Source organism: Natrix helvetica, assembly GCF_964273705.1.
Source record: "Natrix helvetica genome assembly, chromosome: 6".
NCBI lineage: Eukaryota > Metazoa > Chordata > Lepidosauria > Squamata > Natricidae > Natrix > Natrix helvetica.
In genome coordinates, this window is record NC_138553.1 from 23,779,036 (window position 1) to 23,806,848 (window position 27,813).

Here is a 27,813-nt window from a genome sequence, read left to right on the forward strand (position 1 = left end):
GTATCCAAGTTTCCATCTTCCTGTGATGTGTAAATATCATTGAAGTAACTGTCCTTGTTAACAGTGGAAAACAGTGCGGTTCGATATCATCAAAATGTCCATTCCAGGACAAATTTTGCAGCAGGCAGGAGGAGTCTGAGGGAAGCAGTTTCATTCAGCCCTAACTGACATGAGAGATCCTTACTTGGAAAGGTGGTACCTTACACTGACTGAAACTAGGAGCTTCAAGTGGCTCCCTATAGAAGCATGATGGCGAACCTATAGCACACGTGTCACAGGTGGTACACAGAGCCATCACCCAGCCCAACTCCCCTGCACATGCGCATGCGCCACTCTCCGACCACCTGGTCTTTGGGTCTCTGACGCACATGTGCAGGAGCAGGGCACATGCAGTGTGACCGCATGCATGGGGGCGTGGCGCATGCACGGGGGACATTTGCATTGTATTTTGGGTGGGCTCATGCAGCGTCCCTGTGCCCCATTTTGGCTTCCAGGTTGGTGCAGGAGGTGTTCCAGGCCCAAAATAGGGCACCGGGGGCGGGGGGAAGTGCATGTCCCTGGCCCCCCGTTTTGGGCCTGGAAAGCCTCCTGTACCAACCTGGAAACCAGACTTTGGTGAGGGGGGTCAAGGCACATGCACCAGGGGATGGGAAGCGCACAGGATTCATACATGTATGCGTGGGGATCATGTGCACATGTGCAGGGTCATGCGTGCATATGCAGGCAGTGGGGGCATGCAGGGGTCAGACATGAATTGCATTACAAATGCAGGCATGTTTGGCGTCGCGCGCACACCTACACAGACTTTGGCACTTGACGACAAAAAGGTTAGCCATCACTGCTATAGAAGAACATTTTTATTCCAAGTTGCCGTATTTGTGCCTGCAAAAGATTAGTGATTATTACCTTTCGTGTGTTCTAATTTTAAGTAATTGCTCCAATTAGATATTTGATTAAACAGTTAATTAAAATTATAGCACACGGTAATATCCATTCATTGGAACTGTGAAGGAAAATGAAAACATATAGGATTGACTAAGTGTTTGGATTTTATTGAGAGCATGCAGGTACACATTTGATAATTAAATAAGCATGTATAATTACTTGTTTATTGAAGCCACTCAAGAGCCTACCAAGCTGGGGTACCCTTCTCTGCAAAGAAGGAAAAGTCACATGTTGTTACAGAAAAATAACCTTTAAAAAAAAAATTGCCATTGAAATTAAGATTTATTTTTTAAATGTTTGAAACCCAAACACTTCTGCAGAGTCTCTCTGGGTTTTTTTTTAATACAGATTTTAATTCAATAAAGAATAAACTTGCCTCAGTTTATTTAAGATATTTCCTTAGATTCTGTTTTCAGGCATATATCAGAGCTAGTAGTAAGTTTATGCTGCACAGAGGCACATAGATAGTGACTTCCCCTTTGCTTTCTGCCACAATATGAAACCTTTAGTCCACTATTCCTAAAGATAGACCGGCCTTGGGGATGGAAGTTTGCTGGTGACTAAAAGCACCACCAGACATGGAATATGCTTTTGGTTGGATCTCCTATCACAGTGATGGCGAACCTATGGCACGCATGCCACAAGTGGCACGTGGAGCCATTCGTCAGGGCATGTGAGGCGCTGCCCTGTCAGCTGGCCAGCGCACATGCGCGCACTGGCCAGCTGACTTCACCTTTTTAAAAGCTATTTTTCGCCTTCCCCAGGCTCCAGAGGCTTTATAGGAGCCTGGGGAGGGCGAAAAGAGCCCCCCCCAGAGGCTTCAGGGACCGTCCGGAGGCTTCCCTGATGCCTTCGGAGCGCTTAAAACCACCCTCCGAGCTAGTTCAAGGGCTGAAGTGACTTCTGGGTTGCTCAGAGGGTGGTTTTAAGCGTTCCGAAGGTTCAGGGACCGTCCGGAGGCTTCCCTGAAGCCTTCGGAGCGCTTAAAATGACCCTCCGAGGAACCTGGAAGTCACTTCCGGTTTGCTCGGAGGGTGGATTTAAGCGTTCCAAAGGCTTCAGGGAAGCCTCCGGATGGTCCCTGAAGCCTCCGGAGGGCCTCCGGGGGGGGGGGGGGGCGAGGGAGGCTGTTTCCGCCCTCCCCAGGCTCCTATAAAGCCTCTGGAGCCTGGGGAGGGCGGAAAAAACATGTAAAAATGGGGGGGTCACACGTTGTGCACCCATGTGCACTGGGGGGGGGTGCGCATTGCATTATGGGTGTGGCACGCCCGCACACGACCCCCCTGCGCTTCCCCCACTTGTGGCATGCGAGCCAAAAAAGGTTCGCCATCACTGTCCTATCACATAAATGGATCTCTTTATCTCCAGCCACATTTTTTCATTTGTGAAGGACACTAGGTTTTCTATCATGGCCTTTAACTAACTTAAATCTGGTAAGCTTCTCTGTTTCTTTTCCTTTTTTAAAGTTAGATCTTTGATAATGTTACTGCAAAATGAAAACAATATGAAAATACAGTGCAAAGCATTCTCCTCCAAATGCTTAGAACTAGAGTGAGGTTTTCTTTTGTAATTTGTTCCATCTTTACATGGGTTTTAATATAATGCAAAATTATTGAAACGATGGATGTTTTGGGATGGCTGAAATGCAAGTAATGTCATATTCCCTCTTAGAGGTACATCTGGTTTTTGCTGTGTGACATATATATGTGCGTGAGAGTACACCTGGGTCTGTATCTCACTTTTTAAAATAGAGATAGTTGTAACTTTAAACGGTAACTAAATGTTGTAAGTCGAGGACTACCTGTATTTAATTCCTTGATGTATGCTTTGAATCTATGTTAGCATTTTGTCCACTAATTTCAGTTTATTTTCTATCAGTAATACGTAGGAATAGCTTTGGGATGGACGTCTGCTGCCGAAAAGGATCAAGAAGCCCATTACAAGAACTCTACAACCCAAGCCAGGTGAGTTCCCTCCAGTCATTCTGGAAACACTCTTCTTATGCAAAGTACCTTCTACTGTACCATGCTTCTACTACTACTGAGCCATGACGGCATAGTGGTTAGAGCAGTGATGGTGAACCTTTTTTGGCTCGTGTGCCACAAGTGGGGGGAGCGCAGGGGGGTCGAGTGCAGGCGTGCCGCACCCATAATGCAACGCGAGAACCCCCCCCAGTGCGCATGCGTGCAAAACGTGCGACCCTCCCATTTTTACATGTTTTTTTTTTGCCCTCCCCATGCTCCAGGGGCTTTATAGGAGCCTGGGGAGGGCGAAAAGAGCCTCCCCCGACCCCCCGGAGGCCCTCCGGAGGCTTCAGGGACTGTCCAGAGGCTTCCCTGAAACCTTTGGAGTGCTTAAAACCACCCTCCGAGCAAACCGGAAGCGACTTCCAGGTTGCTCGGAGGGTGGTTTTAAGCACTCCGAAGGCATCAGGGAAGCCTCGGACGGTCCCTGAAGCCTTCGGAGTGCTTAAAACGACCCTCCGAGCAAACCGGAAGTCACTTCCGGTTTGCTTGGAGGGTGGTTTTAAGCGTTCCAAAGGCTTCAGGGACGGTCCCTGAAGCCTCCGGGGGGCGGGGAGGCTCTTTTCGCCCTCCCCAGGCTCCTATAAAGCCCCTGGAGCCTGGGGAAGGCGAAAAATAGCTTTTAAAAAGGTGAACTCAGCTGGCCAGTGCGCGCATGCGCACTGGCCAGCTGACAGGGCAGCGCCTCGCGTTCCCTGACAAATGGCTCCGCGTGCCACAGGTTCGCCATCACGGGGTTAGAGTGCAGTAGTGCAGGCTACTTCTGCTGACTGCTGGCTGACTGCAATTTGGCAGTTCAAATCTCATCAGGCTCAAGGTTGACTCAGCCTTCCATCCTTATGAGGTGGGTAAAATGAGGACCCAGACTGTTGTGGGAAATAGGCTGACTCTGTCAACTGCTTAGAGCTGTTATTGTGAACCTATGACATGCATGCCAAAGGTGACATGCAGAGCCCTCTCTGCTGGCATGCGAGCTGTTGCCCCAGATCAGATCTCCGTGGTGTTTATTTCATGAGCTTCTGTTTCCCTGCTTGTTGATGTGCCTTACCTCCCACTGGCCAGTTGGTCTTAGGGCCTCTGCTGCATATGCATGCATATGCATATGTCAGCACATATGTGCATATGTATATGCATATACACGTCAGTGCATATGCACACACATGTCCACTCATATGCATGTCTATGCATGTACACATGCATGTCTGCACATATGCATGTTGGTGCATGCATGTGTTCACACTTGCACACAACTTTCAGTTTGAGCATGCTTGCGTGCAGTTTGGGCACTCGTTGTCTAAAAGGTTTGCCTCACTGGATTAGAAAGTGCTATAAAGCACTGAAAAGTGGTATATAATTCTTAGTGCTATTGCTATAGAGTGAAGTACATTATGATGCCAAAAAAAGATGCCCCACTTTTGCTTATCTGAGAGTAGTCCTTATCTTATGTGGACAGAGCAGTAAAGTAGTGACAACACCTGCAAACTTACAGCACCTTTGTTTTCTTAATTGTTTGGGAGAAACTGCTGATAGTGAAAATGACGATATAGAGGGAAAGAGTGAAAAACTCATCATGGTGTTAAGTGAAACCTGTTCCAGAGGAAAAAAATGAAACTTCTTGTATGTAAAGGAACAATGTTTATTCATGTCAACTCACAAAGCTTTCCTGACCTGCTCCTGAGTTGCCATAGGTGGGGGAATGGGAATCGCGCCTCACAGCTGCACCAAGGAATTCACACGTCAGTCAAAACAAGACACAGCCTAGCCAGCTGAAGTCAAGGCCATCTTCATGGAGACCCGCAACAGCTGTAGGGAGTAACTTCTATAACCCGTGAAATTGCTTCATTGGGCAATGTTCCTGGTGACACACTCGGGGGGCGAGGGTGGAAACAAGGTCAGAGACAAGGTGCTTCACCTAGGTAGCGCTGACATGGCGCTCCTAATAAACAACTGGATTTTTCTTGCTAAATGGCTTGAGACTCTTAATTTTATTAGGGCATTGGTTTGAATCCTGACAGTGCACTTAAGCAGCTAACACATTATGTTTCATTTTAAAGCTTTTGTGGATCACAATCCACTTTATTGGATGTTTGGAATATCGTCTTGAGAAAGGAGTATTGTAAACATAGTGTGTATTGTATTCCCCCTCCCCTGTTATTTGTGGGAGAGAGAAGGAGGGAATTGTAAAAAGAAAGATATTAAAAAGTATTGAAATTTATTGTAACTGTAAACAAAAGAGGTAGTTAAGAGTTGGCAGATATTCTATACCAATCAGCTGGTTAAAACATGTATTGTAATTAAACAAGATTTCTTTGTGTTCATATTCACATATGTATTCAATTATTTCAGGTATCAGAGAAGTAGAATACAATCCCAATTTTATGTTGCATCTTGAAAGAGAAAGTATGTTTAGGGATTGCAAGCATTATAGGAAGTAGATGATTTGGGAAACTCACCTCTTCTTTAATATACTAATCTGGATTAGTCATCTACAAACTACCAATTAGTTTGGCAATAAAGCTTATGTGCCAAAAATTATTCTTAGGAATTATACATATATTGCCCCCTTACTTAATGAAAAATACCCATAGCAAGATTCTGTTATTGTAAAAATAAGGGTAGTTTAGCACTTATGATTGGGGCTTCTGGTCTGGACTTTATTGAGGAGCTGACATCAATCTTGCAAATCTGAAGATACATTTCTTACCCCCTGCCTTTACAGTCCAAGAAACTAGGTAGGATTCCTTCTGAGATACAGGTAATCCTCGTCTTATGACCACAACTGAGCACAGAATCAATGCTAAGTGAGAAATTTGTTAAGTGAGTTTTACCCCATTGTATGACTTTTCTTGCCACACTTGTTAAGTGAATCACTGTAGTTGTTAAGTTAGTAACCTGGTTGTTAAGTGAATCTGGGTGCATCATTGTGTTTGCTTGTCAGGGGATTAGGTGACCTTGGGAAACTGCAACCCTCATAAACATGAACCAGTTGTCAAACCTCCGAGTGTAAATCATGGGACTATGGGGATGATGAGTCATAAGTGTGAAAAATGGTCATAAGTCACTTTTTTTCAGTTCCCTTGTAACTTCAAACGGTCGCTAAATGAACTGTTGTAAGTCGAGGACTACCTGTATTTGCCACTCCCACATTCTTTCTGAGGGCTTCGATGCCTCTTATATCACCATTGCTTGGTCTGTGATTCTTCCTCCTCCTCATTCTCATAGACTGTTGCAGTATGGTTTAATGCTAGCAATGGGTAGCAGGCACTCTAACCATATTTATTTGCATTAAGATTTGCTGATTATACAGTATATTTATTAACAATGAATGACATTTTGTGAAAATTAGTCAGATATTAAGGGACGTGTCCCATAATAAATCTCCTTGCTAGATTTAATCAGTCACTAAATGATTGAAATCTTAACTTGACTATAAATTGGGCTCTCTTTCATTTTTAACAGAAGTGCTAGAAGTTGAGAGATGCATAATTGCCATAATGTGGGAGTGTTGAAACTGTCAAGCATATTAATATAATGTCATTAAATGAGTCACAGTTTTACTTGAGATTGTATAAATTAGGACAAGCCCTATGTATTGCTAACTGGAAGAGGTAAATAAAACTATCAACAGAAAGAGAGTAAATCTCTCAAAGAGGAAATAGTAAAATCTATATTTATGTATGATTTATCCACTTACTAAAATCAGATGGACTCTGGCTTACCGAATTTACAATATAAAATACAATATAAGATCAGTTTTTTTAAAAAAAATAATGTAAATAACAAAATATATTCTAATTAATAATTTAAATATCAAAGATAATAGCTAAATATAATTTAAGATGTATTGATTTACCATCAGTTTGCAATTAATATGCACAGAACCTATGGAAGAGCCGTGTTTTCACCTGCTTTTGCAAGATCCTGAGAATGGAGAAAATCCTTATATTAGGTAGCTAGCTGAAGGATGGAAGTTGCTACAAAAAATACTCATTATAGGCTCCTCTCCTATCATTCCTCTTGGGAGGAGGAAGCTCTAAATAACCAATCCCTAGTTGTTTGTGTAGGGAACAGTAGTCTTTAAGATAATCAGTTTCTAAACTGTATATTACTTATATCTATATAAGCAATATAGAATAGGAACGCGGTGGCTCAGTGGCTAAGATGCTGAGCTTGTTGATCAGAAAGGTCGGCAGTTCGGCAGTTCGAATCCCTAGCAATCCGTAATGGAGTGAGCTCCCGTTACTTGTCCCAGCTTCTGCCAACCTAGCAGTTCGAAAGCATGTAAAAATGCAAGTAGAAAAATAGGGACCACCTTTGGTGGGAAGGTAACAGCATTCCTTGCACCTTCAGCATTTAGTCATGTCGGCTACATGATCACGGAGACATCTTTGGACAGCGCTGGCTCTTCAGCTTTGAAACGGAGATGAGCACCACCCCCTAGAGTCGGAAATGACTAGCACATATGTGCACGGGAAACCTTTACCTTTACCTACATAAGCAATAATTAGCACTCTGAATTGCACTTGGAAAGCTACTAGTAACTAGGCAGTTCCTGCACCAGCACTATAATATGGCAATATTCTGATTGACTATTGCGTATGCATATACCACAATTTTCTGGAGCAGTTGATCTTCATGGACAGCTCCATGAGTTATAATAATCCAAACTAGAGATGACAAGTGGCCATCTTCATGCATCCTGTTCCAGGTAAAGTCACAACTGGCACACTAATGCCAGCTGTGCAGAAGGCATCCTGCCAGTTTCCAGCTGCTTTTCAAGCAGGAGGTGTGATTTTGGGAAGACCTCCCAAATTGTGCTTCATTTCTTTCTGAACTGCAATCCCATTAATAAACAAAGATGCAGCATGCCTGGAATCAGTCAGTCTGGGAATCAACAGCCATTCCATCTTGTTTGGGTTGAGTATCAGCCTGTTTTTACCCTTTCAGCCCCTGATAGCCTCCAGATACCAGATCATGCCTTCTACCGCGTTTTCCCCTGGACCTTGGCTAGAGATATATAACTGAATATCACCAGCATATTAATGATACCTCTATCTGAACAGACAGGTAACGTCTCCCAGAACTTTCCTGATGATAGCAAACCTTTATATGTTTTTAGTGAATAGGTGGTGAGGAAAATATACTCTAACCTCTATGACTTACCATTTCTGGGTGGGTATTGAAAAGACTGCAGTACGTACTTGCAATTTTCCAGTTCCCATTGCTAAACGTTATAAAATAGGATGCAAGCAAGAGACCATTCAATAGACCTGAATTCCAGTAGAACCAATGAATGCAACTGTATCCTGCCCCTTTTTGTGGGAAAGCAGTGAGTCCCAGTTTGAGAATACTATTCTCTTTCATTCCTTTCTAATTATGTTTTCTCCAAATATTCACCATTAGAATTCCTTCAGTGTCTTCCAACTGGGGGTGGTAAGTAGAGTCAATGTTTAAATAAGGCCAGAATGCCTCATCGACATGATTGAATGCGACTTTTTCACACATAGAGAATTGCCATCAGTACACTGGCATTTCTGTTCGTGTTGGATTGAAGGAAGGGGAAGAGGTGGGGGAGAGAGAGGAAGGGCAAAGAAATGGAAAGACTCTAGAGAGCATTCAGCTACCTTTTTGGACAGCCTTTGTATATAAATAGAGAGAGGGCACATGGCATAGCAATATTCCAACAGTGCACTGTTGACATTCACAGTTTCTTTCAGAGGAGAGAAAATAGCAAGAGAAAACCAGGCGGGAGAGGTGAAGTGAGGTGAGCATCAGCAATAGCCATCTTGAATGTCTCTCTCATCGCTTTCAGTTACACAGCTTGGAGCAGGTACTTTAGAATTGCACAGGGGGAGGAAAACCCGAGAAGGCAATTTTCTCATTAAGAAATACGCAGCTTCTGGTGAAAGGATACCTTAGGAGCTTCTTTCTAGATTTTCTTATCTGATAAGACTCCTTCTGGCAGCCCACATGTTACTGCTCTTGCAAGATATTTAGGACTTGGTAGCTCAGTGGCTAAGATGCTAAGCTTGTTGATCAGAAGGTCAATAGGTAGTTCAAATCCCTAGCGCTGTGTAACAGAGTGAGCTCCCGTTCCTTGTCCCAGCTTCTGCCAACTTAGCAGTTTGAAAGCACATAAAAAAATGCAAGTAGCAAAATAGGAACTACCTTTGGTGGGAAGGTAACAGCGTTCCATGCAGCTTCGGGTTGAGTCATGCCGGCCACATGACCTTGGAGACGTCTTCGGACAGCACTGGCTCTTCAGCTTTGAAACAGAGATGAGCACTACCCCCTAGAGCAGTGATGGCGAACCTATGGCATGCGTGCCACAGGTGGCACACGGAGCCATTTGTCAGGGCACGCGATGCGCTGCCCTGTCAGCTGGCCAGAGCGCATGTGCGCGCTGGCCAGCTGAGTTCACCATTTTTAAAAGCCATTTTTCACCCTCCCCAGCCTCCAGAGGCTTTATAGGAGCCTGGGGAGGGCGAAAAGAGCCTCCCCCCCGGAGGCCCTCCGGAGGCTTCAGGTACTGTCTGGAGGCCTCTGGAGGGCCTCCGGGGGGTGGGGGAGGCTCCTTTCGCCCTCCCCAGGCTCCTATAAAGCCTCTAGAGCCTGGGGAGGGTGGAAAAAGCATGTAAAAATGGGGGGGTCGCGTCTGTTTTGCGTGCATGTGCACTGAGGGGGTGTCGCACATTGCATTATGGGTGCAGCACGCCCGCACACGACCCCCCTGCGCCCCCACTTGTGGCACGCGAGCCAAAAAAGGTTCGCCATCGCTGCCCTAGAGTCAGGAACAACTACCTTTACTTTAACTTAAATGATTCTTATCTCTGTAGTCCTTATTGCTCTTTGAGTTTGGTTGTTGGTGTGCAGTTGTTTCATTACCCATCTCAGTAATATAATGTCTACAAATTAACAACCAAGCTGAGGGAGCACCAAGGACTCTACAGTTTGACCTGAGCTACATATATTCTCTTCTGTCAGAATTCTTTACCTCAGCCAGTCAGCCTTGCAAGGTAATCCACACAAGAAGCAGACCCAGAAGCACTAGCTCTAACTTTATTGTAAGGTTGCCATAACAGAATCCTGCAAGTCTGAAAGTGGATCTTTCCCTGCTTGCCTTTACAAGTCCAAGAAACTAGGGGGGGGGGTCCCTTCTGAGATGCTTGCCACACACCCCATTCCTTCTGCAGACACAGCTACCACTGATCTGACCATTGTCTAACTGAGTGGTCCACACAAGCTTGGCTGAGTGGGGGGAGGAAATGACTTTGTCAGCGGCAGGCACAAGCACAACTCCATTTGTGCAAAGGGCGGGCACCTGTACTCGCCACTCGCACAAATGGAACTTTGCACATCCACGCAAGCCTGCCACTCACACAAAGCCAGCACCTCCTCCCGCCAAGCTGGAAAGGTTAGACAGAAAAGCTGTTCTCAGACGACTCCTGACATACTTTATAGATGTTGAGCAAATCCCAGCACTCCAGCCATTAACAGAATAACAGGGTTGCAATCTAACACTGGTCCAACCCTCTACTCAAACAGGATACCCTAAATCAAATGGAGCTGCTCGCACACGTGTGCTCTCCTGCCACTTGCATGGCCCAGTTACAAATGGGCTTAGACCCAGTAATGGGCCATGGCCTGAGCGTTGGGGACTCTGGTTTAGTTTGTGACTCTTCATTCTGTCTCCTAAGGTCATTCCCATATACCAATGATGGAGAACCTTTTCGGCACTGAGTGCCAAAAAGGGAGCGCATGCACACATGCGCTCGTCTGGGATGCAACCTGAAAGAGGAACTGTCCAGAGGGCATGTGTGTACCAGAAAATGAACCAGCACATTCTTCTGGTTACTGGCGTGCATGAACACCCGACAATCAGCTGGCCGGTGCGCATGTGCATGCCGGAAAACAGATCTGTTCTTCCTGTTTCCGGCACTACCGCACACACAAAGGCCAGCTGATTGTTGTGAGCACATGTGTGCCAGAAACCTGGAAGAGGAATGGGCATCACCGCGTGCTATAGGTTTGCCTCCCAGCCACCTACCATTACACTGCCTCTCTTCTTTTGCCGCCTTTTCTTTCTCAGCAGACAGAGGAAAAGCGCTTCCTCTTTGAGGTAGATCAGAATATGAGTAACTTGCATATGCTGCTTCTTTTCTAATTACCCCAGAATATAGTCTCATGTCTTTGTTAGGGTCTTTCTAATCAATCCTGACTCTTAGTGACTTCAGGAACAAGTCCATGTAGTTTTCTTGGCAACATTTTTAGAAGTGGCTTGTCAGTACCTTTTTCTTAGAGCTGAAAGAAAGTCAGCCAGCTGGCTTTTAATTTCCCAACTTTTACTCCATTATTTTTAATTACTATACTGAGAGGGCCTCCTATAATAGCCTTCTAAGCCTGTTTCTTAAGATAAAGTCTTCTCCAAATTGAGTTCGGTTTCTGATGAGTTCATGGATACATGTGTGGTTTTTTCTTGGGAGCAATATGGCAGTTGTTCACCATTGATATATTTTGGAATGTTATTTCAACTTCCCAGTGTAGTCTATAGACCTGGGATTCTCCCGTCCATATTCTAATCAGGTCACAAGGCATTTGGAATGTGGAGGATTTGTGCTGCCTGTGCCCATAAGAAAAGGTTTTTAATGGCTTCATTTAGACATCATAAAATATAGAATAACAGAGTTGGAAAAGACCTTGGAGATCTTCTAGTCCAACCCCCTGCTCAGGAGGGAACCCTATACCATTTCAGACAAAAAGTTGCCCAGTCTCTCCTTAAAAACTTCCAGTGTTGGAGCATTTACAATTTTTGGAGGCAAGTTGTTCCACTGATTAATTGTTCTAACTGTCAGGAAATTTCTCCTTAGTTCTAAGTTGCTTCTCTCCTTGATTAGTTTCCACCGATTGCTTCTTGTTCTGTTCTCAGATGCTTTGGAAAATAGCTTGACCTCCTCTTCTTTCTGGTAACCTCTGAGATGGTGGAACACTGCTATCATGTCACCCCTAGTCCTTCTTTTCATTTCATGATTGAGCAGTCTTTCTCAATCTTGGCTGGTTGAAGATTTCTGGGTTGAAGTCCATACACCTTAAAGTTATCCAGGTTAAGAAACACTGCGATCAGTGGTGAAATTCAATTTTTTTTACTACCGGTTCTGTTGGCATGGCTTGGTGGGCAAGGCAGGGGAAGGAAACTGCAAAATCTCCATTCCCTCCCCATTCCAGGGGAAGGATACTGTAAAATCTCCATTCCCTCCCCACTCCAGGGGAAGGACATTGCAAAATCTCCATTCCCATCCCACTCTGGGGCCAGTCAGGGATGGTATTTGCCGGTTCTCCAAATTTCCGCTACCGGTTCTCCAGAACCTGTCAGAACCTGCTATATTTCACCCCTGACTGTGATAGATCATCATTTGCCCCAGATGGCCACGCTACCTATTTATTCTGGAAAGTTTTAATCCACCTATCTGGATGGTATTGTAAGTATAGGGAAGAAAAGCATAATGCATGATTCCACACGATTATTGAATCCCATCCCTGCCCAGTGATGGCAGAGTGTCAGGAGATCAAGGTAGGTAAATGTCATGTATAACAGAGTTAGGGAGAAGTTAGAATTAACTGAATAGAAAAAGGATCAAACTTCTCAGGTCTTGTTCCTTGTGTTTCCAGGCCTCATTTTTTAAAAATAGATATGTATTTGCAAAGTATATTCTTAGAAAAGCAACACACTGAAGCATCTTGTAATTTGTGTGGACTTGTAGGATTGTGGTGGTCTAAAAATAAGTTAATTACCCACCAGTCTGCAGCGCTTAAGTCAACTAAGGTTCAAAGATGCCAACATATTTGAGGTTTGAGTACATCTGTGGGTGTCACTGATCTTTTCACTGCAGCTGAACAGACAAACAAATCATAAGTAATTTAGTGACCAGATTGGAGAGGATGATGGGAAAGAAAATTACTATCCTCCTTCTTTAGATGGGGGTCTTGATTCTTCTATGTAAGAAAAACTTCTCATCAAATGCTAGGAATTCTTCCTTGGTATGCCAATTTTAAAAAAAATCTATTTTAAAGAGGTTAATTTTTCAAAAATAACTCTAGAATTCTCTTATGTTTGGCTTAACTAATCAAGCAATTGGAGAATGTTTATCCCTGTTTATTGATATAAATTATCAAAATAATGCCCATGACTATCATATACTATTTAGCTTCCTTTCACTTTATATGAATTTGCATTTCAGTTATTTTATGTCTGCTTTTTGAGATAGTCCAGATAGGAAAACAAAACTATGGGTACTAATATTACCTTTAGTATAATGCAAACTTCCACTGTTGCAAATCTGAAAGTCCTTTTCCCTCCCCTATCTTTACATGATAGAGCACTAGGGAAAATTCCATCTAAGATGGCTTCTCCATCCCCATTTCTCTCTGGACTCAGATTTTATTTGATTGTAGTCTAGGCTGTGTCTCTTCCTCCTGTCTCCCAAGGTTGTTCTCACAGTCCATCACAATTTGCTTTAATGTGATTTTTATCCAAGAATTTGGTTTATGGGTGGGCATCATTTTGTGCAAGCAATTGCCAATTTCCCCCGTATTGGGAAACATGCCAAAACTCTTGCCGAAATTCCTTTCTGTCTTCACTCATAAGTTTACCCTATTGTGCAATTTTTCTACTTGTGTATCTTCTCCCTTACTTATTTTCATTCTAAGCTACTATTGTCACTGCTGGGTTCAAAATGGCCATTAGTATCTTGGCTAATCTCCTTACCCCAAATTAAAAGGGGAAAAGTCCTCTTTAGCATTAGAAACAACATTGGGTATAGTATAAGAAATCCAAAACCTAGGTTGAACTGTTAACTTGGGTGAATTTACTGTGTGCAATACAACAAAGAATATGAATAAAATTCAACATGCCTACAATGCATTCTAGCTTCTTTGCTGATAGCCACATCAGAGGTGGTATTTAGCAGGTTCGGACCAGGTCTGGAGAACCGGTAGCGGAAATTTTGAGTAGTTCGGAGAACTGATAAATACCACATCTGACTGGCCCCGCACACATCTGTTCTCTGTCTCCTGAGTCCTGAGTCTCCTGTCTCCTGAGTCCCAAGTCCCCATTGGGGGGGAAAGGGGATTTTGCAGTATCCTTCCCCTGGAGTGGGGAGGAAATGGGAATTTTGCAGTATCCTTCCCCTGCCACGCCCACCAAGCCATGCTCACAGAACCAGTAGTAAAAAATTTCAAATCCCTCCACTGAGCCACATGCATTAGAAATCTGGTTGTAAAGAATACAGTTGGAGAAATTACATTTCACTCTAATTAGAGCATCTGACAAGATAATGTTTGCCCAACATAGTACTTGAATAAAGCTCTATAAATTTACAAGCACATTTGTCAATACACCTATATTAGATCATCTAGCACAACCTTCTTTTTACAGTGGTTCAATGTCTTACTTTATGCAAATTGACTTCCTGTGAGGTTATGGGGGAATTTTAGCTTGACATAAAGGGAGGAAAACCTGTATTTAGAAAGAGATGGGGGATCCTTTATTTCTTCCTTAACCTTAAAGTACCAAAGTAGCATGTCTCATCACGGCCCATGCTTGTGTCAATCGCAGTCTAACACCTTATGAAGGTCAGAAATGATTTATAAATGTGTCAATTCTCATTCCGATAATGATTAAATTTCCAGACCATTGCATCCTTATTTCCTAAGTATACATCTTCATTGTGTGCCAAATGTACTTGATTCATTAAAAAACATAGAGTTCTGAATCAAGTTAAATTGATTAGACCCAGTATTCTAAGCCATATTTCTAATGCTTGCTCACTTCAGGAATTATGTTCAGAGATCTCTTGATACCCTGAAAAAATTAATCATATTGGGCTACATGGTTTTGAAAAAATGTATTGGACAACTGGGATGCAAACATTTCTTGCTTGGCAGCTTTAAATCTCTGTTCTCTGTCCAGAAGTGACTAAGATTTCTGACAGAGATCTCTGTGACTAATATATCTGTTGCAACATAAATTTCTGCTCAGCTCTTTAATTGCATAGTAAACTATTTTATGATTGGGGGGGGGGGGTTGATGTATATGCACAGTGGAACATCGTCATATACTATAAATTTGATCCAGATTGCTGAAGCTAAGCCTCAGCGGTTATAACTATCATTACCTGTTGCTGATATACTGTAGGATTGTCACTTGACTATCTCTGTCTGATGGATTGATTATGTCTCTGTTAGATGTCTCTGTTTATAAGGATTGTTGCTACCCTCAGGTAATATTTGGGTAGATACTTACATTTAGCTATGTATCAATATCCAGGTCTGTTTCTTTCAGTGTCTTTTTTGGGTGAACTTTATAAGGAGATGTGATTTGGGGAAAGGTTTAGAAAGTGGATTTACCATGTTTCTGATAGTAAAAAAAACTTATGCAATTGGTTTAACTAAATCCCAGTTTATAAATCTATTTTTTGGGGTGGGGTTGGGAGCTGAACAAGAACTGCAGCCTGAGAAATAGATGATACGAACTAATAAAACACTTCTGGTTTTATGAAATCGGGATGTCACTGGGAAACAGCAGTGCCTGTTCCTTAAAGCAATTTTAGATTATTCTTTCCATCACTGCCTAGCCAGAATATTAAACCCAAGACTATACAAGTTGTTTAAAAGTATCTTCATAAACCAGCTTCAAATCAACTGATTGCCTTGCTATCTGACTGTTTCCTAGGAGCATCTCTTTGCCCCATCTGCCAAAGTCTTTCTCACAGGCCATTAGAGGAACTGATACATATGCATTCCTTCAGTTGCATTTGGAGCCTACTATGATTAGCAGAGAGAACATCATTAAAATTCTGGACCAGCGCTTGGATTGAAAGCATAGTGCAAAATATGCCATTGTGCCATTTGCTACTTGCTAATCTTAGGATTTCCTGGTGATCACCCATCAAAATTCCTACCAAGCCTGACCCTACGTAGCTTTGAACTAGTTTGAGGGCACCAACTGCTGTTAGATTCTTGGGTTTAAAATTCCTATTCCACTCTCAGGTCTAAAATTTCAATAGATACATTCTTTGTGGGGACAGAATTTTCAAAGGGGATATCAGTCTGAGTTCCTTGGAGGAAGGGCATTGTGCAATAAAATAGTGATGATGATGGAACCACAACAAACCATCATTCATCTGTGCCCAGCAGTGACGTGCGGTGAGGTTTATGGCTGGTGAGGCTGGTGATCATCATGAAGGGAGGACTTTGCAAGCGTGCAAGCAAAATACCCCAGGATCACAGTGGCGGGGACAGCAACTCCTTCCGCTGTGCTGCGTAGAAGAGCCACGCTGTGCAGGAGGATCCTCAGCGCTAGCCTCAGATCAGTGCGAGCCGTGGTCCCCTTCCTGTTGGCTCAGAAAGGAGGGGAATAGGACCGCGGCTCGCACTGATCTGAGGCTAGCGCTGAGGAGCCTCCTGCACAGCGGAAGGAGTTGCTGTCCCCGTCACCGTGATCCTGGGGTATTTTGCTTGCACGCTTGCAAAGATCAAAGTTGTCACAGTCCTCCCTTTTTAGAGGCTTTTTTAAGCCTCACCTCAGCACTCGCCTTTTCCCTTTTACATTTTTTTTCTTTTCATGAGAGCAGTGAGGCTCTGCCTCCCCTGCCTCCCCTGACTGCACGTCACAGGTGCCCAGCCCAGCTTTTCCCTCCTACAGTAAACCAGCTCTCCTTTTTTCCATAATAAATTGTAAAGATTGTGCCAATTGAATTGCAACCCCAGCTGATACAATACTTGTGAAATATTTTTTTCTTGTTGTATTAAAGGAATGATTCCTCAAGAAATATTTTAACGTTGTTTTTGCAAATGTAATGCATGCAAATGGCCAATGGTGACATATTACCTTAATCTCATAGCGGCAATATCATTAACTATTATGTATACATGCAGTGGGATATTTTAGACATCAGGGAAATTAACTGCTTTGCTTCAGCTCTGGGTCATATATCACATCCTAGCGTTAGATGTCAAAAGCCAAGGCAAACTAGTCAGATATCTTTATTTTGGGGAAAAAACAGAATAAGGGGTTGCCACAAAGAAGAGGGAGTCAAACTATTCCCCAAGGCACCTGAGGGTAGAACAAGAAGCAATGGGTGGAAACTAATCAAGGAGAGAAGCAACTTAGAACTGAGGAGAAACTTCCTGACAGTTAGAACAATTAATCAGTGGAACAGCTTGCCTCCAGAAGTTGTGAATGCCCCAACACTGGAAGTCTTTAGGAAGATGTTGGATAGCCATTTGTCTGAAACGGTATAGGATTTCCTGCCTAGACAGGGGGTTGGACTAGAAGACCTCCAAGGTCCCTTCCAACTCTGCTATTGTATTGTATTGTATTGTATTGTATTGTATTGTATTGTATTGTATTGTATTGTATTGTATTGTATTGTATTGTATTGTAAGGGGAAGTTGTTCCCAAGATAAGCTAATTGTAACTTACTAATAAGAGTTTGTATATGAAGCAGAGCTGATATCTGCAATTTCTCAAATGTTTTGTTCCCCTACAAAGCGGCTCCTGTTTTTTTTTCTTACCTGAGGATTCTTTAGAATTTATTTAAAAATTCACTTGTGGATGACTTCAAATTTATTTTATCAGTGGAGGGTGGAAGATAAAGCATTTTGTTATGCAGGCAAGCCCCAGGTTAAAAATGATTTCTCTTCCTAAGTCTGTCTTCAACCCAGATTTCTACGTGGGTCAGAATTCGTACTTATGAATGGATTGTTTATTTGTAAAAATGGCAGGTGGCATTATCCTTTCGCAAGCTGAGGACAACTGTTCATTTAGTGACTGAACTGTCCCTAACAGCACTGGGGGAAAAACTGTTTTATGTCTGTTTTCCACACTTATGACCATTGCAGTGTTTCTGCAGTCACATGATCAAAATTTGGATGCTTGGCAACTGGTACGTATGCACTTATATGCTTGCAGTGTCCCAGAATCACATGATCAGCTTTTGCAACCTTCTGATAAACAATGTCAATGGGGAAGCCAGATTCACTGAACAACGGTGTTACTAACTTCAATGCAGTGATTCACTTAACAACCGAGGCCAGGAAGGTTGTAAAATGGAGCAAAATTCACTTAACAATGATCTCACTTAGCAACAGAAATTTTAGGCTCAATTGTGGTCGTACGTCGAGGAGAACTATACTTATATGGCAGTCCCCTTAATTTTAATGGCTTCCAATATGCTGAGAGAAGCAAAGGATAGAATATTTTCATCCATGCCAAAGCAAATAAAGACTAAAACAGTTACTTAGCCTCCTCAGGATGCAGTGAAGGTGGAAGGGGATGGGTGGTGGGATGCAGTAGCTGAACTCTCAAGGAGCAAAGGCTCCACACTGCAACATTTTTATCACAGATCCACTTATGCCAGGGGTGTCCAAACTTGGAAACTTTAAGACTTGTGGACTTCAACTCCCAGAATTCCCCAGCCAGCATGGCTGGCTGGGGAATTCTGGAAGTTGAAGTCCACAAGTCTTAAAGTTCCCAAGTTTGGCACCCCTGACTTATGCTTTGCATTTTTTCTAGGAATGTGGAGGGTCAGGGAGGGATTGCCTCAAAGGACATAATGATTCAACTAAACAAAGAATGAAGGACAAAATAAAGTTGGGAAATGACAGACCTTGTTGAAAAAGCTTCTCTTTAAGTGATAAAAGATTTAGTGTCATGTAGTATGTTGAAAATAGGCTAGATCCTTTAAAAATAGTTAATAGCAATGCAATAAAATTAATCCAAAAAAAATGAGGGGATAGTTACAGATGGGAATCCGGAAAAGGCAATTCTGAAAGGAGGTGAAATGTCCATGCAATCTACTCTAGGGGCTGGGAAAACAGCCAGGTTTTCAAGGCTTTCTAACCATTTTGACATTCTTCTACGAGTGTGGAGATCTTTTAGGGTAGAATGACCTTTCATAAATGGTTGAATAAATGATATAAACGTGGTTTGTACAGACAAAGTTGTCTCTTTTAATTTTTGTTAAAATGCAAATGCTGATCTCTTGTCAGAGCTGGAGACAGAAAGTTAAGCTGAACAATTATTTTCCTTTGATGGATACTGTTTTCTCTGCTAGGCTGATATTCTCCAGGGTTCCAGACAGAAATCTTTCCCAGTCCTGCTATGTGAAATCTGTATTGTTTTGTCTTTGAAGAAGCCTTGACTGCACTCACAAGTGCAGTTTGACCTCCAGGTCCTTTTCCAACGTAGGCTAGCTGTTCCTTTGAATGCAGGGAAAAAAAATTAAACTATGACATTGCTGTTGTCAGATATAGTGATTGCCATAAGTATGGATGTCATTAAAAGAAGACTTGATAAATTCTTGGATTACGGTAGGTTATCAAAGGTTACGATGGCTGAAGTTGTTGGAAGGAAATAACCAAAGAAACCTATTCTTTGAAACTCTCCATTCTTGTGAGTTTCCCAAGCTCACTTAATTGGTCATTGTGTGATATTAGTGTTTTGGCTAATGCAGTGGTTCCCACACCCCACAGGGGGGCAATTTGATTTTTAATGGGGGCAATTTCACTTTTTGAGTAAAGTAAGAATTATATGTTACTGGGGGTGGGGGGAGGCATCAGGATTTTAGAGATGCTTAGATGGGGCATGAGCAAAAAAAGGTTAGGAACCACTGGGCTAATGGAAAGCAAGAGGGGTAAAAAAAATACCTAATGCAAAATCACCAATACCTAATCTTCAAAAGATTGGGGAGAGGGATGAAATAGTAGGTGAAGTTAATACAATACAATACAATACAATACAATACAATACAATACAATACAATAGTAGAGTTGGAAGGGACCTTGGAGGTCTTCTAGTCCAACCCCCTGCCTAGGCAGGAAACCCTATGCCGTTTCAGACAAATAGCTATCCAACATCTTCTTAAAGACTTCCAGTGTTGGGGCATTCACAACTTCTGGAGGCAAGCTGTTCCACTGATTAATTGTTCTCACTGTCAGGAAATTTCTCCTCAGTTCTAAGTTGCTTCTCTCCTTGATTAGTTTCCACCCATTGCTTCTTGTTCTACCCTCAGGTGCTTTGGAGAATAATTTGACTCCCTCTTCTTTATGGCAACCTCTGAGATATTGGAACAATGCTATCATGTTTCCCTAATAAAAATCAACTCTACTTGTTACCTGTCAACAAAACATCACTCAGATTGAAAGCCTTGTTGAAAAGACTCGATTTCTGCCTTAACCCTAAATCCTTAACCCAGTCAGGAAATTTCTCCTTAGTTCTAGGTGGGTTTTCTCCTTGATTGGTTTCCATCTATTGCTTCTTATCCTGCCTTCAGGTGCTTTGGAGAATATGCTGACCCGCTCTTTTTTGTGTTAGGATTGCTCTTCACTCACTTGGCTTCTTTAGCTCCCCTATGGCTTACTTCAATAGGATGATGCTTTTTTAAAGGCAGACTTTGCAATGTGTAAATGATCTTGAAATGAAATACATGAGAGGAAAGAATGGCAAAAGAATGGATTTCAATGCATTATTTATTGTTGCTCTTCCTTGCCTGGTCGATGTTAGCTGGGTGCTAAGATATCTCTTTTCAAAATGCCAAATATTGTTTGGTATTCCAGCCAAATATTGTTCTTTCCAGCCAAATGTTGTTCTTCAAGTGCTAGTATTTTTTAACAAAATACTGAAATTGTACAATTAATAATGTACTGCCGGACATCATCTATGCCTGAGAAGTTAAAAAGTTTATTTTGCTCTGAAAAGTTGGTTGGCGGGAGGAGGGGGCTGCAGTTCCAGTTCTAATTGGCTTGGTTGTTTCAAATCTGTACATTTTAGTCTCCGCAGGATCCCAGGGTAAGACAGAGTTTTGTATTTATGCCAATCTATGAGCAGGAGCAATGAAGGCATGTTGGCATTTCCAGGGGATTAATGACTGCCTGAGAGGAACAAATTGCTCAAAGCCATTAACCCTAGGAAGACATTTTAATCCCCAGAATATGGCCTATGCTTCCATCATTGGGGCTGCTATTTTGAGAGAGCATTTCTTTTCATTTTTCTTTAAAATAAATGTAACAACATGAGACTCATTTGAGGGAGCTCCACAGCTTTTTATAAACCACATAGATGCTGAGATAAAAAGGATTACTAAATTGCAGAGCAGTCTTGGAGGTAAAGATTGATTTGCCCTTTTCTCTCTCAAAAACATGTCCGATATTCTCATTCATTTTGAAACTCAACGCTGGGTTTGCTCATCCTGCCATTACTACTACTATTAGATGTAGGATTACAATGTTCTAGCTGGGGCTGCCCTTGAAGAGTATCTGGAAGCTTCAGCTCATACAGTGACAGAGGTAATTATATGTGCCTTAGTTACAACTCTGATTCATAAGATGCATTGGTTGCCATTTGGTTTCTGGGTCAAGTTCAGGGATCAGGTTTAACCTTTAAAGCCCTTCATGGCATGGGTAATCTAAAGGACTTCCTCTCCCTGATTGTAGAGTTGCTTGTCAGATCTGGCAGAGAAGGCATGCTGTGCTATCATCTGCTAGAGACTTACATTTGGTGGCTCCTCTCTGCCGTGGTGCCACTTTATGGAACATCCTCTCGTACTCTAAAGTGAGATTAGCTCCATCACTGTTAATTTTCCAGATGTCCTTCAAGACCTCACTATGTCATCATGCCTGGGAGTTCTAAGGGGACAAGTGAGAAATGGCTTCATTATTGCAGTTAACACATATTCTCCCTTGTGCTTTTAAAAAAATAGTGACAGTAATGACTGTTTTTACATGTTTGTTGTTATATCAATTGTTGTATACCCCATCTCCTTTTTGTGATATAAATTTGCTATATAAATTTGATAAGAGAATCAATTTGGTCTAGTGCAGGGGTATTCAAACTTGACAGCTTTAAGACTTGTGGACTTCAAGTCCTCCTCCAGTCATGTTAGCTCTGGAATTCTGAGAGTTAAAGTCTACAAGTCTTAAACCTGCCAAGTTTGAAGACCCTTGGTCTAGTGGTTAAGGCTAAAAAGTGGGAAACCATGAGTTCAAGTCCCACTTTACCATGACCTAGCTGGGTGATTTGGGTCAATCACTCTGTTTTAGTGCAACTCACATCACAGAGTGTTGGTGGAGAAAATAGGAAAAGATGATAGGTAGGTAGGTAGGTAGGTGGGTGGGTGGGTGGGTGGGTGGAGGGAGGGAGGGAGGGAGGGAGGGAGGGAGGGAGGGAGAGAGAGAGAGAGAGAGAGAGAGAGAGAGAGAGAGAGAGAGAGAGAGAGAGAAAGTACTCCTGTCTTTATTATTTTTACAAATAATTCAAGGCAGCGAACATATGCAACACGTCTTCCTTTTCCTAAGGAGCAGTGTTTATATCCATTTCTTAGCCAAGGGAGCCAGTGTTAGCCGACTTCCTTGCTCATGTAGTCAGTATGACTATATGCCAAGGCATACAAAATGCTGTTACCTTTCCACCAAGTGGTACCCATTTATTTACTTGCATTTGCAAATTTTCAAAATGCTAGGGGCAAGTAATGGAAGTTCACCCTATCATAGGGTGCTCAGGTCTCAACTCAGGCTAACACCTTTACAGCTACAAACTCAGCTTCTTTAACTGCTGAGCTATCATGCCCCTGCAAATGGTAAGTTAAAGATATTTATAGGATAGCATAAATATCCTAATTCAGATTTGGATTTATCAATAAGCATTTGCTAGTTGGCTATAAATACCTAGGAAGGCATGTGAAATTTGATACTATATGAATTAACCAGAATTGCACCTTTGAGAATTGTATTTGGATTGGACAGATTAGTGTACATCAGTGGTGGGTTTCTACTGGTTCGGATCGGTATGGCTGAACTAGTAGTGGTTTGGTGGCCTTGGTCACTTGAACCAGCAGGCCTGCCACATCCCCAAACTGGTCCCCCATCTTGTTTTTCAGTTCTGTGCATGCACAGAACAATTTTAATAGCACTGCGCATGCACATGGCAAGGACGCCAATGAACTTTTCAACTGGATTTTTTTTAACTTAATTGCCTTTTTTTTCTTCACATTTTCATGCACTAGCACCATCCATGCATCATGCACCATTCATGTACCAGTACTTTTGGCATTGCACGTTACATTCCATGCAACTGCGAGGCAAAGTTATTGCTCACTTAAATAAAATTATAGACCTTTCCTATGTGATATCTTAAATACAGAGCTGCAGACTTAGATACTGACAACAATCAGTTTGCCAAGTGATTCATTCAGTATAGAGTGATTACTTGAGTCACATTTGTCCTTGGAAAAGAACAACAGAATATTTATAGTATAAATATCAGGAATCTTCATTTCTACATATCTATCATCTCCCTAGCAGTGGGTTTTTATTGTCTGTTATTGTTTTTTCATCTTGTTGCCTGCAGACTTCTTTAATGTATTAGAATAATTATAGCGCACTGACTAGGAGAGTCATTCTTACCTAAAATGAAACTTCAGTCAAATTAATGGGACTTTATTTGAGAAAATACATCCAAAACAGAACAGGAAAAGATTAGCTTTCAACTAAAAAGTTCCACATTCAAATCTCCCTTCTGCTCAGATATGAAATGCTCTGAAGTCTGCTACCGGTTTGCTTTGTGCGTGCATGTGTGCCAAACACACGCTTTGTGTGCAGGCGCACTGCAGGCGCTGATCGTCAGAACTACCGGTTCACCCAAACTGGTAAAAATGCTAGCGGTTCACCTGAACCAGTAGTTCCGACAATCAGCTGTGCCATCCGATTTCTAAATCACACAGCACAGCTGATGGTTGCACAGCTGATCATCGGACCCAAACCGGTAGTAAGAAATGCTACCAGTTTGGGCAAAACCAGTAGTTCCAATAATTAGTGATAAATCATGTGATACAGCTGATTGTTGCACAGCTGATCATTGGAACTACCGGTTCGGCCGAACTAGTAGCATTTTTCTACTACCAGTTTGGGCGAACTGGTGCGAACCGGTAGCATTTCACCCCTGCTTCTGCTGTGAACTCGCTAGGCAATACTAAGAAATATCAGCATGGCGGATGTTACCTAGTTTGGGGAATGCAAGAAAATAGCCAAGCTCAGAGAACAACAAGAACTCCTCAAGCTATTATGTCTTTGGACTTTGAAGAAGAGGGATGGAAAGACACTTTTGAACATTGATGTTGAAAGGGACTCCTGAGAATGCCATGGATAGTCAAGAAATCAAAGAAATTGATTATTGTCAACCTTCCTAGATGAACCAGACAGGAAATACAGCCAGACAAAAATGAGATAAAAGTACAAATTTCCCACTTATTCAAAGATCAATCTAGAGTTTATATTTGAGGTACAAATTAGCAGGGTTAAATGATAAAAAGAAAAGAAAATGTAACTCAGCTTAATTTGCACTAACACTTTTAACTGTAGTTTCCCACACTTTTTAACTTTGCAAACCATTCTTCCTTTCATCATGTCCATATTTACTGCATTCTTACCCCACTCTCTTTAAGATCTGATGAGCTCCATCCATTCACAACTCCCTAAACATTCTTCCTAAAATATTTATCTTGCATTTTGATCTTCATTGATTCTTTCCCCATGGTAAAGTCACCTTGGTGTATTTCCTTTATGCTGGTCACTGACTTTCGTGCAGTTCACTTTCATTCGTCACTCATTCATTTGTGACATTGTCTCTTCTTGTTTTGTTGCATACACTGCTTAAATAAGCTTTTCCACTTTATTCAGATGAGGAACCTGTTTCTACTGACGCATCCAATTCTCACTTCTAGATAACAATGGACCCCGAAGCACTGTTTCATACTCGGCCATGTTTGCTTATTTTAACAAATATTCATTCCTTGCCACAGATTATCCTGCTTTTTTTCTATTTGCTATCTGTGGTAAAATCCACTTCTGCATCTTTAGACAAATTCTACCAAATACCAAACATAGAGCTGCGGTGGTGCAGTGGTTAGAGTGCAGTACTGCAAGCTACTTCTGCTAATCACCAGCTGTCAGCAGCTTGGCAGATCGAAACTCACCAGGCTCAAGGTTGACTCAGCCTTCCATCCTTCTAAGTTGAGTAAAATGAGGACTCAGATTGTTGGGGGCAATAGGCTGACTCTGTAAACCACATAGAGAGGGCTGTAAAAACACTGTGAAGCGGAATATAAGTCTAAGTGTTATTGGTATTGCTATACTCTTGAATAAATTCAAATTTTTATTTAAATTGATTATCCTTATTTATTGTTTTATAGTATATTTTTATTGAACATCCATAAGCCACCTAGAGATGGACAGCATAAAAGTTTAATGAATACATACTTTATTTATTTATTTATTTATTTCTTGGATTTCTAGACCGCCCCCCCTCCCAAAAAGGGACTCGGGGCGGTGTACAGTCAATGCAGATAAAAATACAATCATAAAACAATTAAATACATTTGGATGGAGGAGATAGGCTGTACAAGAAATAAATATATTCTAAAACCCTAAAAACATCCCCAATTAAAAACCCAAACCCAATTAGAATAAATCCCCGGGAGGTAAAACTAAGAAAGTGCCAGGCCAGCTGATTGAAATAGGTGAGTCTTTAACTTTTGACGGAAGGAACGGAGGTCGGTGGTGGTTCGAATGTCGGGGGGGGGAGGTCATTCCAGAGGGTTGGGCCCATCACAGAGAAGGACCTACTCCTAGGTGTCGCCCGCTGACACTGCCTAGCGGACGGCAATTTAGGTGCAAAAAATATACCCCCAAAACTGATTCATCTAATCTGTGGATGTGCTTATCCGCAAGCATATTCAATAATACTTTATAAAAGTATCTATGTAACCCATGTATGCTCACAGATAAATCCATCTGTATATAAGCCAAGCCTCAAAGTTTTAACCAAAATACTATAAAAAATGGATTAACCATGGATTAACGACAGATGTGAAAATTAAATCGTGCAAAAATTTTGAGGATTGGGTCATCCATGAGTGGCACATTTTTTCATGGTGTTTTAGTTTTAAAAAATAAGGTTGGTTTATCTGTGAATGGGTTTATATGGACTAACATTTATGTATAATTTGAAGTTTCTTTATCAAAAGCATCTGGCTTGGTCTTTGATATTCTACTTTTCAGATTTATACTCCTTGTTTCATTGTTCGGTTTATCATTTGTTGCAGAATATTTGTGTCAGCTGACAACATGCATGCATAAATCTAAAAGTTGTGATCATTTAAATTTACATCCCTAACCAACCCACCATCAATATCAAAAGTGTTCCATCTACGTTTGTACATAAATGCATTAAAGAAACAAAGGACTATAACATGCTCTTGCTTTTAACTCTGTTTCACATTCAACAATGATAATATGTATACAACGATAACACTCACTTTATAAGAATGAAGAATATCACTCATGTTATAAGAAGACCAACTTTCCCAACATGTTGGCTATATAGTACTTACTGGGAGTTCAAGTCAACATATCTTAAAGTTGCCAACACTGAAAACCATATGTACTATATGTGAAAAATTTGGACGTATATATTGAAACATGATAATGAGTTTATGTTGCATTACAAGGATGTTAGGTTTTGTTAGTATTAAGATGATGATGATACCATCCATTCAGCTATGTCTCACTCTTGGCGATTTTATGGGTCAGGTCTCTCCACATTTTCTAATCTTGAATTACTTCTGAGAGTTTTTCTACGCTCTGGCTGGTGTCAGCCAAGTTCTTATTGGTTCATTATTTAACTAGACAGTCACTTAGTTAGGCATAACAGCAAAGCTATCTGAGTTTGCCAGATATTCTGTCCAAGGGAGTCAGAAGGCACAGTCAAGCAACTGTTAATCTCACACAAAGAGCAAGGATTCTGACAGTCACAACACTAGTTATTTGCTAGGTTTGAAGGGGCCCTCTGATTAGGCAAACACAAGAGAGAGAGTTCAAACATAGATTGGCAAAGTATTTAGTTGCAAATATTACTTCTGACTATTTGCCCAAAGATTATTGATATCCTCTGAAGCTGAATCCCACACAATAACCTGCAGCTGATCTTTTTTTTTTTTTTTTACTCCCAAGGAGATTGTGCAATCCTCCAACATTTAATTTTCCTGGCTTCCATATTGGGTGCTGCCGTCCTGAGTTTAGATCTTTTAATCCTGTCCAGAATCCATTGAAGTGGTGTATCTCTAGGAGCTTTTGGTGATCACTCTATTTCACGTTTACCTCTGAATTTGAGCTTTATGTAATTAGAATTGTTTGAGCTCATTCATGTATGTTTGCTATTCATGACTAACATTCTTGTTTTATGGGAAAATGTTACCAAGGAACCCTGTTCACTAGTACCGAACATTGTAATAAATAAGAACTATGGTAATCCTTCAGTCCTCAGTGCCTTTTGACTTGCTCAATATTTTCATACCCAGTTTCTATAAGTTCCCTGGGGGATAGTTGTACTGTCCAACCTTCAGATCAAAGCCTGCAGATGGGGTAGCAGCTGACAATAGTGTGGCCAAGATCCAGTCCAAAGTTCAAGTTAAAAAGGTACAGCAGCAAAGAATTACAAGATTTCGTAAAAGGCTGGGAGATCCAGATGATTTGGACTGAAGAAACTCTGTTCATGTTAGTTGGATCACTATTCTCAAGGTTATTTTTCCAAGGAGATGGAAAATCCCCTGTGCCTTGGCTTTTGTTCAGGTGATGTTCCTGTGACTTTAGACCAGGTGTGTTCAGCCTTTGGCTTGTCTGGATTGTATTGAGTAAAGAGGAGTTTTCTTGGGTCACATGAAATACATAATATATATATTATAATCTCACTCGCCATCTTCAGGCTGGTGTTTTCAGCTTAAAGCGTGGTCGGAGC

General features: G+C 41.8%; 1 protein-coding gene across 2 annotated transcripts in view; it reads left to right on the plus strand.

The window, feature by feature from the left end:
• The window catches only part of CHST11 (carbohydrate sulfotransferase 11), a 230,682-nt gene that overhangs the window by 123,173 nt on the left and 79,696 nt on the right, over positions 1 to 27,813 (plus strand). For both annotated transcript variants that reach the window (XM_081957642.1, XM_081957643.1), the window contains exon 2: positions 2,824 to 2,909. In XM_081957642.1, the coding sequence (XP_081813768.1) occupies positions 2,824 to 2,909 (86 nt within the window). The remainder of the gene's footprint in view (positions 1 to 2,823; positions 2,910 to 27,813) is intronic.